General features: G+C 45.9%; 1 protein-coding gene across 1 annotated transcript in view; it reads right to left on the bottom strand.

Annotated features, from left to right (window-relative positions):
* Window positions 1-11,875, bottom strand: part of tmtc2b (transmembrane O-mannosyltransferase targeting cadherins 2b) — an 85,970-nt gene extending 74,095 nt beyond the window's left edge. Inside the window, exon 1 of the mRNA XM_034535483.1 lies at window positions 11,793-11,875. Within this exon, the coding sequence (XP_034391374.1) occupies window positions 11,793-11,875 (83 nt within the window). The remainder of the gene's footprint in view (window positions 1-11,792) is intronic.
* Window positions 11,876-12,268: the final 393 nt, after the last annotated feature.

Here is a 12,268-nt window from a genome sequence, read left to right as displayed (position 1 = left end):
CCAGCTGTGCTCTTTTCTTTCTTTTGCAAAACCTCAATCTCTCACACATTTATTCTTCTTGCGAGCGCCTTTAAGGAGTCTCGTTATTCTGACAGCGCTTCTCTCCAGATCCTCAAACCTCAGCGGCTGGTTAAGGGAAAACAGTTGCGCACACTTTCTCCCAATCCAAACTTCCTCCTCGGCTCAAAAATAAACTCCCATCATGTGTATCCATCTCCAGCCGTAGAGGAAGACCTCACTTGGCAAAATAGCCAGAGGGGAGTCGCACATGGAAAAGGTCGAAATTGATGGCCAGAGATGCTGAGGGTCAGCGCTCAGCCAAAATAAACCGGCGAAATCAACCCTGTAAACCATCATGATTCCATCAATCTGTCGCCAGCGTGATTTTACTCATGGTGACAGAGAGAGAGGGAGAAAGAGAGCGAGCGGGAGAGTTGGCTCGGTCTGTGAAACACAATACAACACAAGCTGTTCTCCATCTGGAGAGATGTCAGACGTGTCTGTCTCACCAAGCCATGACAAGTTACATTAGAACTAGTCAATTTACACCCCATTTGATTGGATTTGGTAATGCCACGTGAACGCCTCAAAACACAAACATATATGTGGCCCGTACTTAGCGACTAGAAACACAATCATCCGATTATAACAACTCCACAGGTGTCACTGGTGAGGAAACGCAAAAGTGCAAACAGAGATAGAAGCATAAAGTCAGCACCAAAAGTAGGAACTTAACCAACATATATAACTGGTTTCAATCTTTCATAACCCACACGGCCATTTAGCGAAAAGCCCCCTAAGGCTGAGATTACAGCTCTGGATTGGATTCAACTCTTACCCTCTCTCGGTGCAGCTATGCGATGAAAGGATTGGCAAGGGTCACATCCAAGTGCGGTAGGGATTCTTTGGGAATTTTTTTAACTTACTTAAACGGAACTATGCAAAGACCTGGGCCAGACTCATCGTCTGGTTGTAAATAACCTGTGGTGTCCCAGAGGGATGGCATACTGCAGGCTGTTGTGCTTTGTACGCATGTTGCAGAGCATTAAACCCACACGTTTGGGTTCCCAGGGCTCGACAGTATCAATTAGAGGCAGCTTGTGAAAAAGATTGTGCTTCCTCCGTTGCTGTGGTCTGGTCAGAGGTAGGAAGTGTGTGTGTGTGGGGGTGTGGGGACCGTTCTACCGTTCTACAGCTGGGACCGTTGGGGTTCACAAGATTCCAGTCTTTGCTCTGTCAGCTTGTTACCAAGTCCACAAATACAGACAACTACACTACAACACATGTCATGTGCACTTGACATCTATTGCATCTGTCCATCCGGGGAGAGGGATCCTCCTCTGTTGCTCTCCTGAAGGTTTCTTCCCTTTTTTCCCTGTGAGAGGTTATTTTTGGGGAGTTTTTCCTGATCCAATGTGAGGTCCTGGGACAGGGACGTCGTATGTGTACAGATTGTAAATCCCTCTGAGGCAAATTTGTAATTTCTGATATTGGGCTATACAAAATAAACTGAATTGAACACACCTGATAAGTCCCTCCCTGTTTCCTTTCTCTCATCCAAAGTGTGCAATAGTGTTCCCTCTCTATCGATGCATCAACTCAGAGACTTGAGAGAGCACACAGAACCAGCACAAAGGCCACAAGTCTTCCTGTGCCCCAGCGTTACAAGCCCGAGGAAGAGCAACAGGTTAGCCACAGTGGCTAAACTGTCCAGACCACAGGCCCTTCTGTGCTGCATTTGACTCACTTACTACACAAACACCAGATACTTTACTCATACTTGAAAGCCACTTTAACCACAATAATAAAACAAGTCAGAGACATTCCAACACGTGTGTCCTTAAAGAGTTGGACCTGAACCTTAGAAAAAGGGGGAAAAGTCCTAACAGATGATATTGTCAAATGAATAGCACCTTTAGCATAATAGCTTGTATTCAGTGACGGGCCGCTATACAGCGCTACAAGTCGGAGTTAGAAGTTTCTTCCACTGGGCTCAACAGTGACATTTGCCCCGATATTGAGTTCCTGGTTAGCCATTTGTTTTGGTTGCCACTGTTACTTAAATAAGAAAAAGTGTCAAAATACGTTGTGTCTAAAGAAAGACACATCATTGTGTCGTTTGCGGATGTAATGCCAAAATCAGAGAGAGCATGAAATAAAATCACTGTTTATAAATCAATACATTTTATGATGTGACAACAATGTGGTTGAAGGATTTGGCACAAAAACTACGTTGAGGGAAATATCATGGTTTGGCTTAAAATGACTGCGTCGCTAAGGTTAGGGGAGCTTTGTTGTCATGGTTACAATAATAAACACAGGGTTATGGTTAAGGGGGGAACTTTCGGAAACAACTGTTTCTGTCTTTCGTCTTGGGAGGACAGTCTCAAAAGTCCTCGGTTGGGAATTTTCCAAAGGAGGCGAGTTATTGCTGCTGTTGCACAGATTTAACCCAGAAGAAAGTACTGTCAACAGCTAAATGAGAGAGAAACGTCCTCAAATACTGAGAGGCAGCAGTGTACGACAGCGCTTATGAATATTAATGCATCAGGTTTTTCCCAAAAGCTTCACAACTGTTAAATCCCCTTCTCAAAAACACCAACAAGTTGCGTCGGGTTCTGTAAAATATGTTTAACCATTCTTGATTTCACTTTTTCATGACTAAAATGTTATTTTATTGAAAAGCAATATAATCACTACAAATCCTAAATGAAATATGGCAACCATTCTGGCAGCTTTGGCAACCAGAAGCGGATGGCGGCTTTCCAGCTTGGCAACTAGCTTGAAAAATCTTGTCGGGACGCATTTCTCCAAGTGCATTGACCGTCGCATCATCTTTCCAGCCATGCCACCCAAAGCTAGCAAGTTGAGCTGGCATATTCATAACACAAAGAAGCTTCTGTTAGCTCACCAACTGTGAATCCTTTGACCTCCGTCCTCTGTCTCGCCCACCGGAGTGCGTACGACCGTAATGAGCTCACCCGATTGGTTCTGACAGGTTTGGTTCACAAGCAGTTTTCTGCTCTGTCCAAACAGGGAACACTGAGGTCTTGCTTCTTTGTCCTTCATAAACAACAGAGCAACACAACCAGGGCTTAATTCCCCTCTATTTAAGGACAAATGGCCTCCTTCATTGGGTCCAGGGAGAACAGAGGGACCACACAGCCCCCCTTCTTCTCACCATGGACAAAGGCATTGCCCTTGAACTGGCCAACTGGTGTCATAACCTTATCGAAACGAGCCAGTGCTCCTTGTCAGAGAATAAGGCCACCGAGATGGAGAGACCCTGTGAAGAGGGGGTAGTCTTCTCTTCTTCCTCACTGAAGAGAGGGGACTATAGCATCCCTGTTGGATATGGGGGACAGGGGAGTTTTTGTTTCTTGGCTTGGGGTTCTCTGCTTACACGTCGTGCCCCCTCTCAGCCACAGTCCTGTTAATCCCATTAATATGAAGAGGGCCAAGAGCCTGAGAGTGGCCATGGCTTAGGAGCCATCAGCCAGCATTAGCCCTCGAAATCCAAACCCTTGTCTAGACCCATTAAGAATTTAGCCTGGCAGAGTCAAATCATTTGAGACCCACGTCTAATGATGGGAGCATAACCTACAGCAAGCATTTACCCATCGCCGCACACAATCAAAACGTTGTTTTCTCACGCCAGATGCATCATGTTACTTGATTGTAAATCCCCACTAATCTCACTCGGTTGGTCTAACGGCACATTTGATCATTTTGACTTGGTGTGTTCCTTGGCAGCTTTAACGCCTTCTTCACAGTAATGAGTAGCTGTGTTGAACGTCTGCCATGCAATACTGACCACGTGAGGGATTTTCTTATTGGATGATTCGATCCGGTATTAAACATCATTCCCATTTTAAGGCGATTATTATTATGTCTGTCTGTCTGTCTGTACACATACAGTGCTGCTATAACCGCATGATGTATTAGAAGAGATAATCTGCTGGCTTTTAATTAAATGGCCAGACGAGCAGCACTGAGAATACTAAATAGGACTAAGGTCAACGTCTTGTGCGGCGCAGCGAAGACAATCTCTAATGCTTCTCCCCACCACCAGGCAGCTAACCCCACATCTACATATGGCTACATTTCTCATCACACCGCATAACAGTCGGGTGATTACAAAGCATTAGAGCCTGATTAATGCAGCTTTGAAGCAGCTTGCCTCGACCAGGCTGGAGCACAGCGAGGCGCTTTCATAAAACCATGGCCATGGTGAGCGGCTCTCAACCCCACAGTGAGAACGGCGACCTGTGCAGCGGAGTATCACACATGACAATTAGCCTGAGTGATTCAGCCCATATTCAGTTTCATCAACTGCAGATAGCAAGTAGTTCCCTTCAGCTCCACATCAGACCATCACAGGTATTTAAGACTCAGTTATGTATCAAGTTTCTAGAAATCATCTGGACCTGGAGGTCATAGGTGTCCGGTGGCGTAAAGTCTCATTCAGGATTACCGTGACCAAGAGAAAAACCTGAACTGCGGCTTAGTGGTGCTACCGTGTTCAGCACTTCAACCTGCTTGTTAACAACGCAGCTTTCCGTTGCACCATAGAGGATATGAACCATATCAGTCTTCCACAAAGGGTCCCAGGAGATGTTATTGGGTTCAACAAAGTCATTTGCAGATTTTGCAAAACCTTTGAGCCACATGATAACTGTAGCCTACTTATAACATTGAATACAATATGACAGGCTAGTGTGCATTCTGTTTGTTTAACTCATGGGAGGATAACAATGAGGGCCTGTTAACTCCGCCTACATGCATTCATTCCACTCATTCATCAAATAGTAAACACCTGCATATGTTTTCAAATCACACATGCATAAAACAAAGTTTTGATTTATCAAAAATATTGCTCTTCGGAATTGCGTGTTTATCTATTCAAGATAATGTGAGGTGATGTGGAAATTGGATAAAAGATAATCAGGAACGTTCATTTACCAATACAAATTCAATACAATTTATAGATGAGGCCTATTGAACCCTGTATTTGTTGTTGTTAGTTTGCCTGTTAGCTCATTATTGTAGCCTGCAGGATACGTGTTTTACTTAAACACATTAAACATAAAGAAACATATTCAATTGATGTATATTTTCAATTGTGACCAAATGGGGGCACTTTACAGTTAGCAGGTATTGGGAAATATTATTAGTGGCCATAAACCAAACTGTTGGCAAAAATGAATTTTTTTACATGATGCTGGCACGAGAGGAAAAGTCAAAGTAAGCAGTATTCATCCTCTGGGGACCATGAATGTCTGTACAAAGCTGAAAGGAACTCCATCAGAGAGTTGGAGAGCCTGGACCAAGCTGCTAAACTGACCCACTGAAACTGCTAGCGAGGATAATAACCGTGTTACTGTGAAAGTGTCGCTGTTTGGATGTTCATGCATTGGCCTTGTTTCACCATGTAACCGTGATAATAAAGATTATAATTATTGTTCTTCAGTGTAGGTTCAGTGCTCTTTGGTGTCTGGAATCTAGTCCCTTTCTAGGGACAGTATTAGGCCGACGCACCAGGAGCCTTTGTGTTCCATTACTATGAGATCCCGCCCTCTTTTTTATCGTTTACTAAAACATATCTTAAGCATTTCTGTACAGCAAAATTATTTTTGAAAAGTGATACAAAATATTGCAAGCCAACATTTTTTCTCAGATACTTGAGAAAAAAAAGAAGAAAAGAATGTGAAGAGAGAGGTGCTGGTAGGAGAAAGTCCCACCCGCCGGTCTTCGGGGGGCTCACAGTGCTCTGTTGCACCCCCCCCCCCCCCCACCGGGGCCACACAGCAGCCTGAGGAGCTCCTTTAACTGTTTTCACAGTCAGCGAGAAACCGGTGGCGACCCAGAATGGAAAGGTAGGGAAAAGGAAGTCCACGGTCAGGCAACAGGATTTCAGTGTGCTGCTGCTGCTTCTATGTGTGCGTTTCCACACACTTTTACATGTTAGGAAGTGTACCAATAAAACACTTTCTCAAATTTAATCACTTTTGCACATTTTCCAAATATGCAGGTATTTCAGATTTCCCCCTTTTTGTACACACCACAGGGAACGCAGTGCAAAAAAAAGGCCAGCATTTTTGTGAACTTAAGGAATAAAAAAAATTCAATAACCAAGATACAGTATAATGAAGCCTTATTCTGGGTCTGATGACAGCAAAGGGGGGGAAGGAGCATCATATCTAGACAGCTGTTTCCTATTGACCTAAATATGAACTCGCTCTACCCACGACTCAGATGCTTAAGTAATGTAGGGTTTTGTGGTTAAGGGAAGCAACTCACAAAGATATCAGAACCCCTCATTAATGGTATTTTTAGAAATGAAATTCTGCCAGGATAGCTTATCTTGAAATGGTGGCAAGGGTGAAAATAACAATTTCCACCCTCATTGGCTCATCTAAATGAGAGCTGAGGAAAAAGACGATCCGATCTTTCTGTGGTTAGACAGTGAGCTGATCTTTCCGGGCTGCTGTAGCTCAAGTAAAGACGCCCACAGTAGGGGCGCATTAAGAGATGACTGCCTTTCTCGTGAATGGCTTGATGGCAGATTAGTTATTGTTTCTTTAATCATCCCAAAGGAAATAAAATAAAAAAATAATTGGGACGAAAAGTAAGAAAAGGACAACCAACGTGAAATGTTTTTTTGGGAGTTTTTTTGGGAGTTTTTCCTGATCTGATGTGAGGTCCTGGGACAGGGATGTCGTATGTGTACAGATTGTAAAGCCCTCTGAGGAGAATTTGTGATTTTGGGCTATACAAAATAAACTGAATTGAATTGAAATTCTAAAGTTGGCGTATGGTAGTTGGGCTTAATCTGTAAACGCTGGTCAGAAATCCTAAACACCGCCTTCCCCCTCATCTGAGGAAAATCTAGCAGAGAAAGTGTGTGGGCCAACAGGATTGGGCAGGATGCCTCCCACACATCTCCTTCCTCTCCTGCCAAACAGCTCGTACTCCCTGGTGATTTGAGGGAGGAAATACATGAACATCAAAGTTTCCTTCACCGGTCAACAAATCCATCGCGCTTTGAAAAAATTGCCACGACCACCACACTGGTCATCGGTCATTTTCAGAATTATTTTTACGCAATATTTGATATCACATTAACCTGCAGACCCTTGATTCGATTAGCCACGCTGTCAAACCTTACCCTTCAAACTGCAGAAGGGAGAAAAACCCTAAACTGCTTAGCAAACGGGACCATCTGGAGGCAGTCGTTGGATGATGGGAGCTGGAGGACTAAAAGGCTTTTGTGGGGAGGGAGAGAGAGAGAGAGAGAGAGTAGAGCAGCTACGCCTACCAAACCATGTCGTGAGTCCCTCTCAGCAAGCAGGACGCTAATTACAGGGAGCAGACAGAGAGAGAGCCTGGCTGGGGAAAAACAAGCGGAGATACTCAAACTGCCGGGTTGCCGCCCTTGGGCTCTCAACATAACCGCAGACAGCCCATCCTACAGTATAGGCCATGAGAGAAGGGTTCCAGATCAGTGCACACAGGCCAAGGAGGAGGCGGCCATCATGGGCACAGACATACGGCATAGTCCACGTCGGTCCAGGTTGGTGAACAGGCAGCCAGGACCACACGTGAGACGATAAGGTCTAAGTATCCGGCCTACTTTGATTTGTGTGGGTGCATCTTTGAGGAGACTATGGGGTAGAAAATTACATTACATTACATTACATGTCATTTAGCTGATGCTTTTATCCAAAGCGACTTACAATCATGTTACATTCATACACTGTAGACACAGCTACAGGGAGCAATTCAGGGTTAAGTGTCTTGCTCAAGGACACATCGACTAGGGCGGGGATTGAACCACCAAGCCCTGATTGAAAGACAGACCTGCTAACCACTGACCCACAGTCACCCCAAATATGTCACCCCAAAATGGAGTAAAATTAATCAAATACACCAGAAATAAATTAATAGATTCCCTAGTGGTTTTTTTTCCTTTCCGTAACCCGGTTGGTAGATCATTAAAGCAACATGAGTCACTTCACAGAGCGCTGTGTGGCTTCTTTGCCGCCATCGAGTCGAAGCTCACATCAAACCGCATCAGCGTGAAGCGTTCGGTTTTGCCCCCCAATGCCGACTTCTTTAAATAAAGTCCCCGGGGCACGGGGCCTTCTCATCAACTGTCTGAGCGTTATAAATCATCGCCCATGGCCAGGGTGGCTGCGTCCTTCGCCGTGACTTTCGCAACCTTCACACACACCCTCACACGCTCGAACCTTAAGAAATAAACCGGGGCAGTAAAACGAAGTGGGCCCAGTTTGTTCCCATCCGTCAAGCTCCTGACGGGGACGATGATACACAGAGCCGTAGTGTGTGTGTGTGTGTGTAGGCTGAAATATACCTTGAAAACGGCTCAATGTTTCCTGCTCTGAAATGGAAAAGAAAGTGCCCACCTTTTCTTTTTGGACTTCACTACTCATGTGTTCGCCGTGGTTAACTTGAGGCAAGCTCAATCATTCGGAAACGTTAAAAAGTGCCGCGACATGAATTTCGCCACCTGCAATCAAGCCAATAACGGTCCGATGCCATTGCCCGTTCTTGCTGTTGTGCCGCGGGTTTTCTAGCATGCAGACACACAATATTGCACCAGTATTTCTCCACTGACATTTATCTGGGCTTTCCCATTCCTTCACTCAGCCCTAACTGTAGATTATAGAGCAGCAGAGATATGAACTACATGACGTATGATTCCCATTTTCCAGTGGAGGTGTCAAAGCTTCATACGAGTTAATGATGAGTGTGTCCAGGGGGGGGATGTGCTTCTCTTCCAGGCTGTAGTGTGTATCCAGGGAGGGATTGTAACTGGCTGCAGAACCTGTCATGTGTGAGATCTTATTTTTTTCCAGCTTGGAGGATATTTCTTGTGCCTCGTGTAAACTTTGTTTCCCTTTAACGGTGACCTCCTCGTGGCCTTGGTGTGTGGAATGCATAACGTTTGCAGTTATATATTTCTCAAACACTTCACCACGAGAAGAATACATAAAGAGAGCACAGCGCATCGTTACGTATTCTGCCGCCATACGAGACGACCAGCCAATCCATTGCAAATCCTCAGGTGTCTTTTCTGGGGCTCTGGAACTCTTAGCCATTTTACACACACCCGAACACACACACACCCGACCACACACACACCCGACCACACACACACACACACACACACACACACACACACACACACACACACACACACACACACACACACACACACACACACACACACACACACACACACACACACACACACACACACACACACACACACACACACACACACACACACACACACACACACACACACACACACACACTTTGGATCCTAACTTTTAAGTTTTTAAGTCAATGCATTGGTTTCACAGCCAGGAGCAAGAAAAATAGCCCAATCTGTCTTCTCACAGAGAGGAATCAATGTTGCACTGTGGCAAAATATCCATATGTAATACTATTTCTCATGAACATTCAGAAGGAGAGTTTACTTTAACTTTTTTTCAAAAGGCACACCAGAGAAAAATCAACTATTGATCTTCATGTTGGCGCTATAGAGGCCTGACATTCTGTGTTACTGATGTCCTTTGAAAAACATTATCCGAGTGATCCATAAATTACTGTCACAGACTCACAGTTCAAATAAATCCTGCCTCCGAGCTGCAGGGTGTTGGGTAATGGTGAGCTCTCGGGTTTGATTTATCGTCTTTTCTCACACATTCAGTCTTTTCCATGATAGCAGCTTCTTCACCATCACCGAGTCACATTATTCTTTTTTGTTCTACAGGAGCAAGTTAGATCAGGCTGTGAGTCGAGGGCTGCTTCCCCCCCCCCCTCCCCACCCCACATACAATATTTAAACCGCTGTCGGAACCTCCCTCCCTCCCATCCAGTGGAGCCCAAGGGGACAGGAGATGGCTGCTAATTGCGAGCCCGAACCAAACTAAAAAGAAAACAACAGATGACGCTGGATGAGAGACGAGTCTGGATTGGAGGACTTGTCAGGAACTCTGGGGCCCCAAAAGAAAAAACTCAAACGGTAATAAATAACATTGTGTTTAAGCGACTATCCCCTGAATAATCAGAGTGAGGCCTTCTGTCCTGCATTAAAGTGTCAGCAGCAGTGGTAGGTAGATAAAGGTAGGTAGGTAGAGGTAGTAGGTAGGTAGAGGTAGTAGGTAGGTAGAGGTAGTAGATGGGTAGAGGTAGGTAGGTAGAGGTAGAGGTAGTATAGAGGTAGGTAGAAGTAGTAGATAGGTAGAGGTAGGTAGAGGTAGTAGATAGGTAGAGGTAGGTAGTAGGTAGAGGTAGGTAGTAGGTAGGTAGAGGTAGTAGATGGGTAGAGGTAGTAGATAGGTAGAGGTAGTAGAGAGGTAGGTAGGTAGGTAGAGGTAGTAGATAGATAGAGGTAGTAGAGAGGTAGGTAGGTAGGTAGTAGGTAGGTAGAGGTAGTAGAGAGGTAGAGGTAGTAGAGAGGTAGAGGTAGGTAGCCTCTCACCCTGGCACAGCACATGTTTATGGACACAGAACACCATCTCTTTTGCACAAGAGCTGCCTGCCCCACCTGACCGTAACACAAAGTAGAAAGACACACAGCGACTTTAACGCAAGAAAAAGCTAAGAAAAAGGCCTTTGGGGATGTGCTGGGCAGGAAGTGTTATAAGTACACAGCTCAACTGTAAAGGAAAACACCGGCAGCTGATGTGGAGGGTGTTAATGTGGTGTTAGTTCACCAAGGTGTATCCTCTGGGTGCACTTTTAAAGGCTGCACCTGTTATACATACACAAGCTATGGGGAGGGGAGGGGAGGGTCGAGGCACGTGGAGAAGAATACGAACTGCACCATATTCCATATTGAGATTATGAGGTCTACTTCCCCTCCTAATGTCTACGAATACGATCTCACTGTGAATCGACGTGTGAAAGGACAGTGGAGATGCCTCTGACCTACATGAAAGTGCGTCTGGCGCATAAGTGAGCCCGAGGCTCTGACGACCACCCAGCCATCAAATATCAAACTCTGGCTCTATGAGTAATGCCTCACTTCGCATTAGAGCCGCCGCTGAAGCCAGCGCCACGCTCGCCTCATCACGCCGATGGTTCCAAGTGCAGGGTGACATCTCGGCTCCCTATTTTTAGGCAAATTAATAATACATCAATAAAAAGTTTCAGTAGGCTGCACAATCGGATCTGTTTTCGGGTAAGAGGGACTTCCGCTGTGGAGGGGGTACATTTGTCCTCCAGAGATCAATTATTTCCTTAGGCTTAGGAGCAAGTCCAGACTCTGGAGGCTGCAACACTTTGCACCGAGGCATCAGAGCACACTGGGCTTCACTCATTCAGCCTCATCCCATGTAGCGGGGTCCCAGAAAGATAACTGAGTGGATGCTGCAGGAATATTTATGACAGGGGTGTGAAAATACTGTATGATCATGATCCCTGTGTAAAACACGTGCGTGTAGGAATGTTAGAGCGATGCCAAAGTTTCTTACACACTGCTCAGCGACTATATGGGTGAGGATAAGCAGTGACAGCAGCACACTATTGAGAGATTAATACTTTTCCTGAGGGCAGACTGGAGTCAACGAGAACAGCTCACACGAGTCCTCTGCCCGTGCTGCTGCTGCTGCAGTGCAATCCTCTCCTGCCCATTCAGAGTTATTTCAACATGATGAATGGAGCCCTTTCTTCCTATCGCATTGTTCATAAACGGAACCGGCGGCGGAGACAGTGACGCTCGCGGCGCGGAGCTGCACGTCATTCATTCACCAAAGTACCTGTCATCGTAGCAGAAATCGGCGTCCAGGGTGTTGACATACAGGACCAGAGCCACGGCGCCGCACAGCAGTTCTGCAAACATCTCTGTGCCTCGCACACACGCGGGGGGGAGTGGGGGGGGGGGGACAAAAAAAGAAGAAGAAGAAGAAAAGAAACAGGACAAAAATAAAAGAAGACAAGGATGCAAAGCGAGACGGAGAGGAGCAGCCTGGTCTCTACTCCCCTCTCAGTCCCCCGTCTTTGTCAGGATGTCCAGCGAAAACAAATCCGTCTCTCTCCCCCACCCTCCCGTCCCCCCCCCCAGCATCATCCTCCTCGGGTGAAGTGCACAAAGTGGCTAATCCATGGGTCGCGTTCTCTGTCGCCCATGCTGGGGTCCGAGCCGGAGAGCCTTTCTGTGTGCTGCAGCCGGGTGTTGAGCGAGGCGGATCAAACCCCGAGGCGGCGTCTCGGTGACTCGGCGGCAGCGGTTCAG

The sequence above is a fragment of the Cyclopterus lumpus genome, chromosome 6, assembly GCF_009769545.1.
Source record: "Cyclopterus lumpus isolate fCycLum1 chromosome 6, fCycLum1.pri, whole genome shotgun sequence".
Lineage (NCBI taxonomy): Eukaryota > Metazoa > Chordata > Actinopteri > Perciformes > Cyclopteridae > Cyclopterus > Cyclopterus lumpus.
This window is presented reverse-complemented; position numbering and strand designations above follow the sequence as displayed.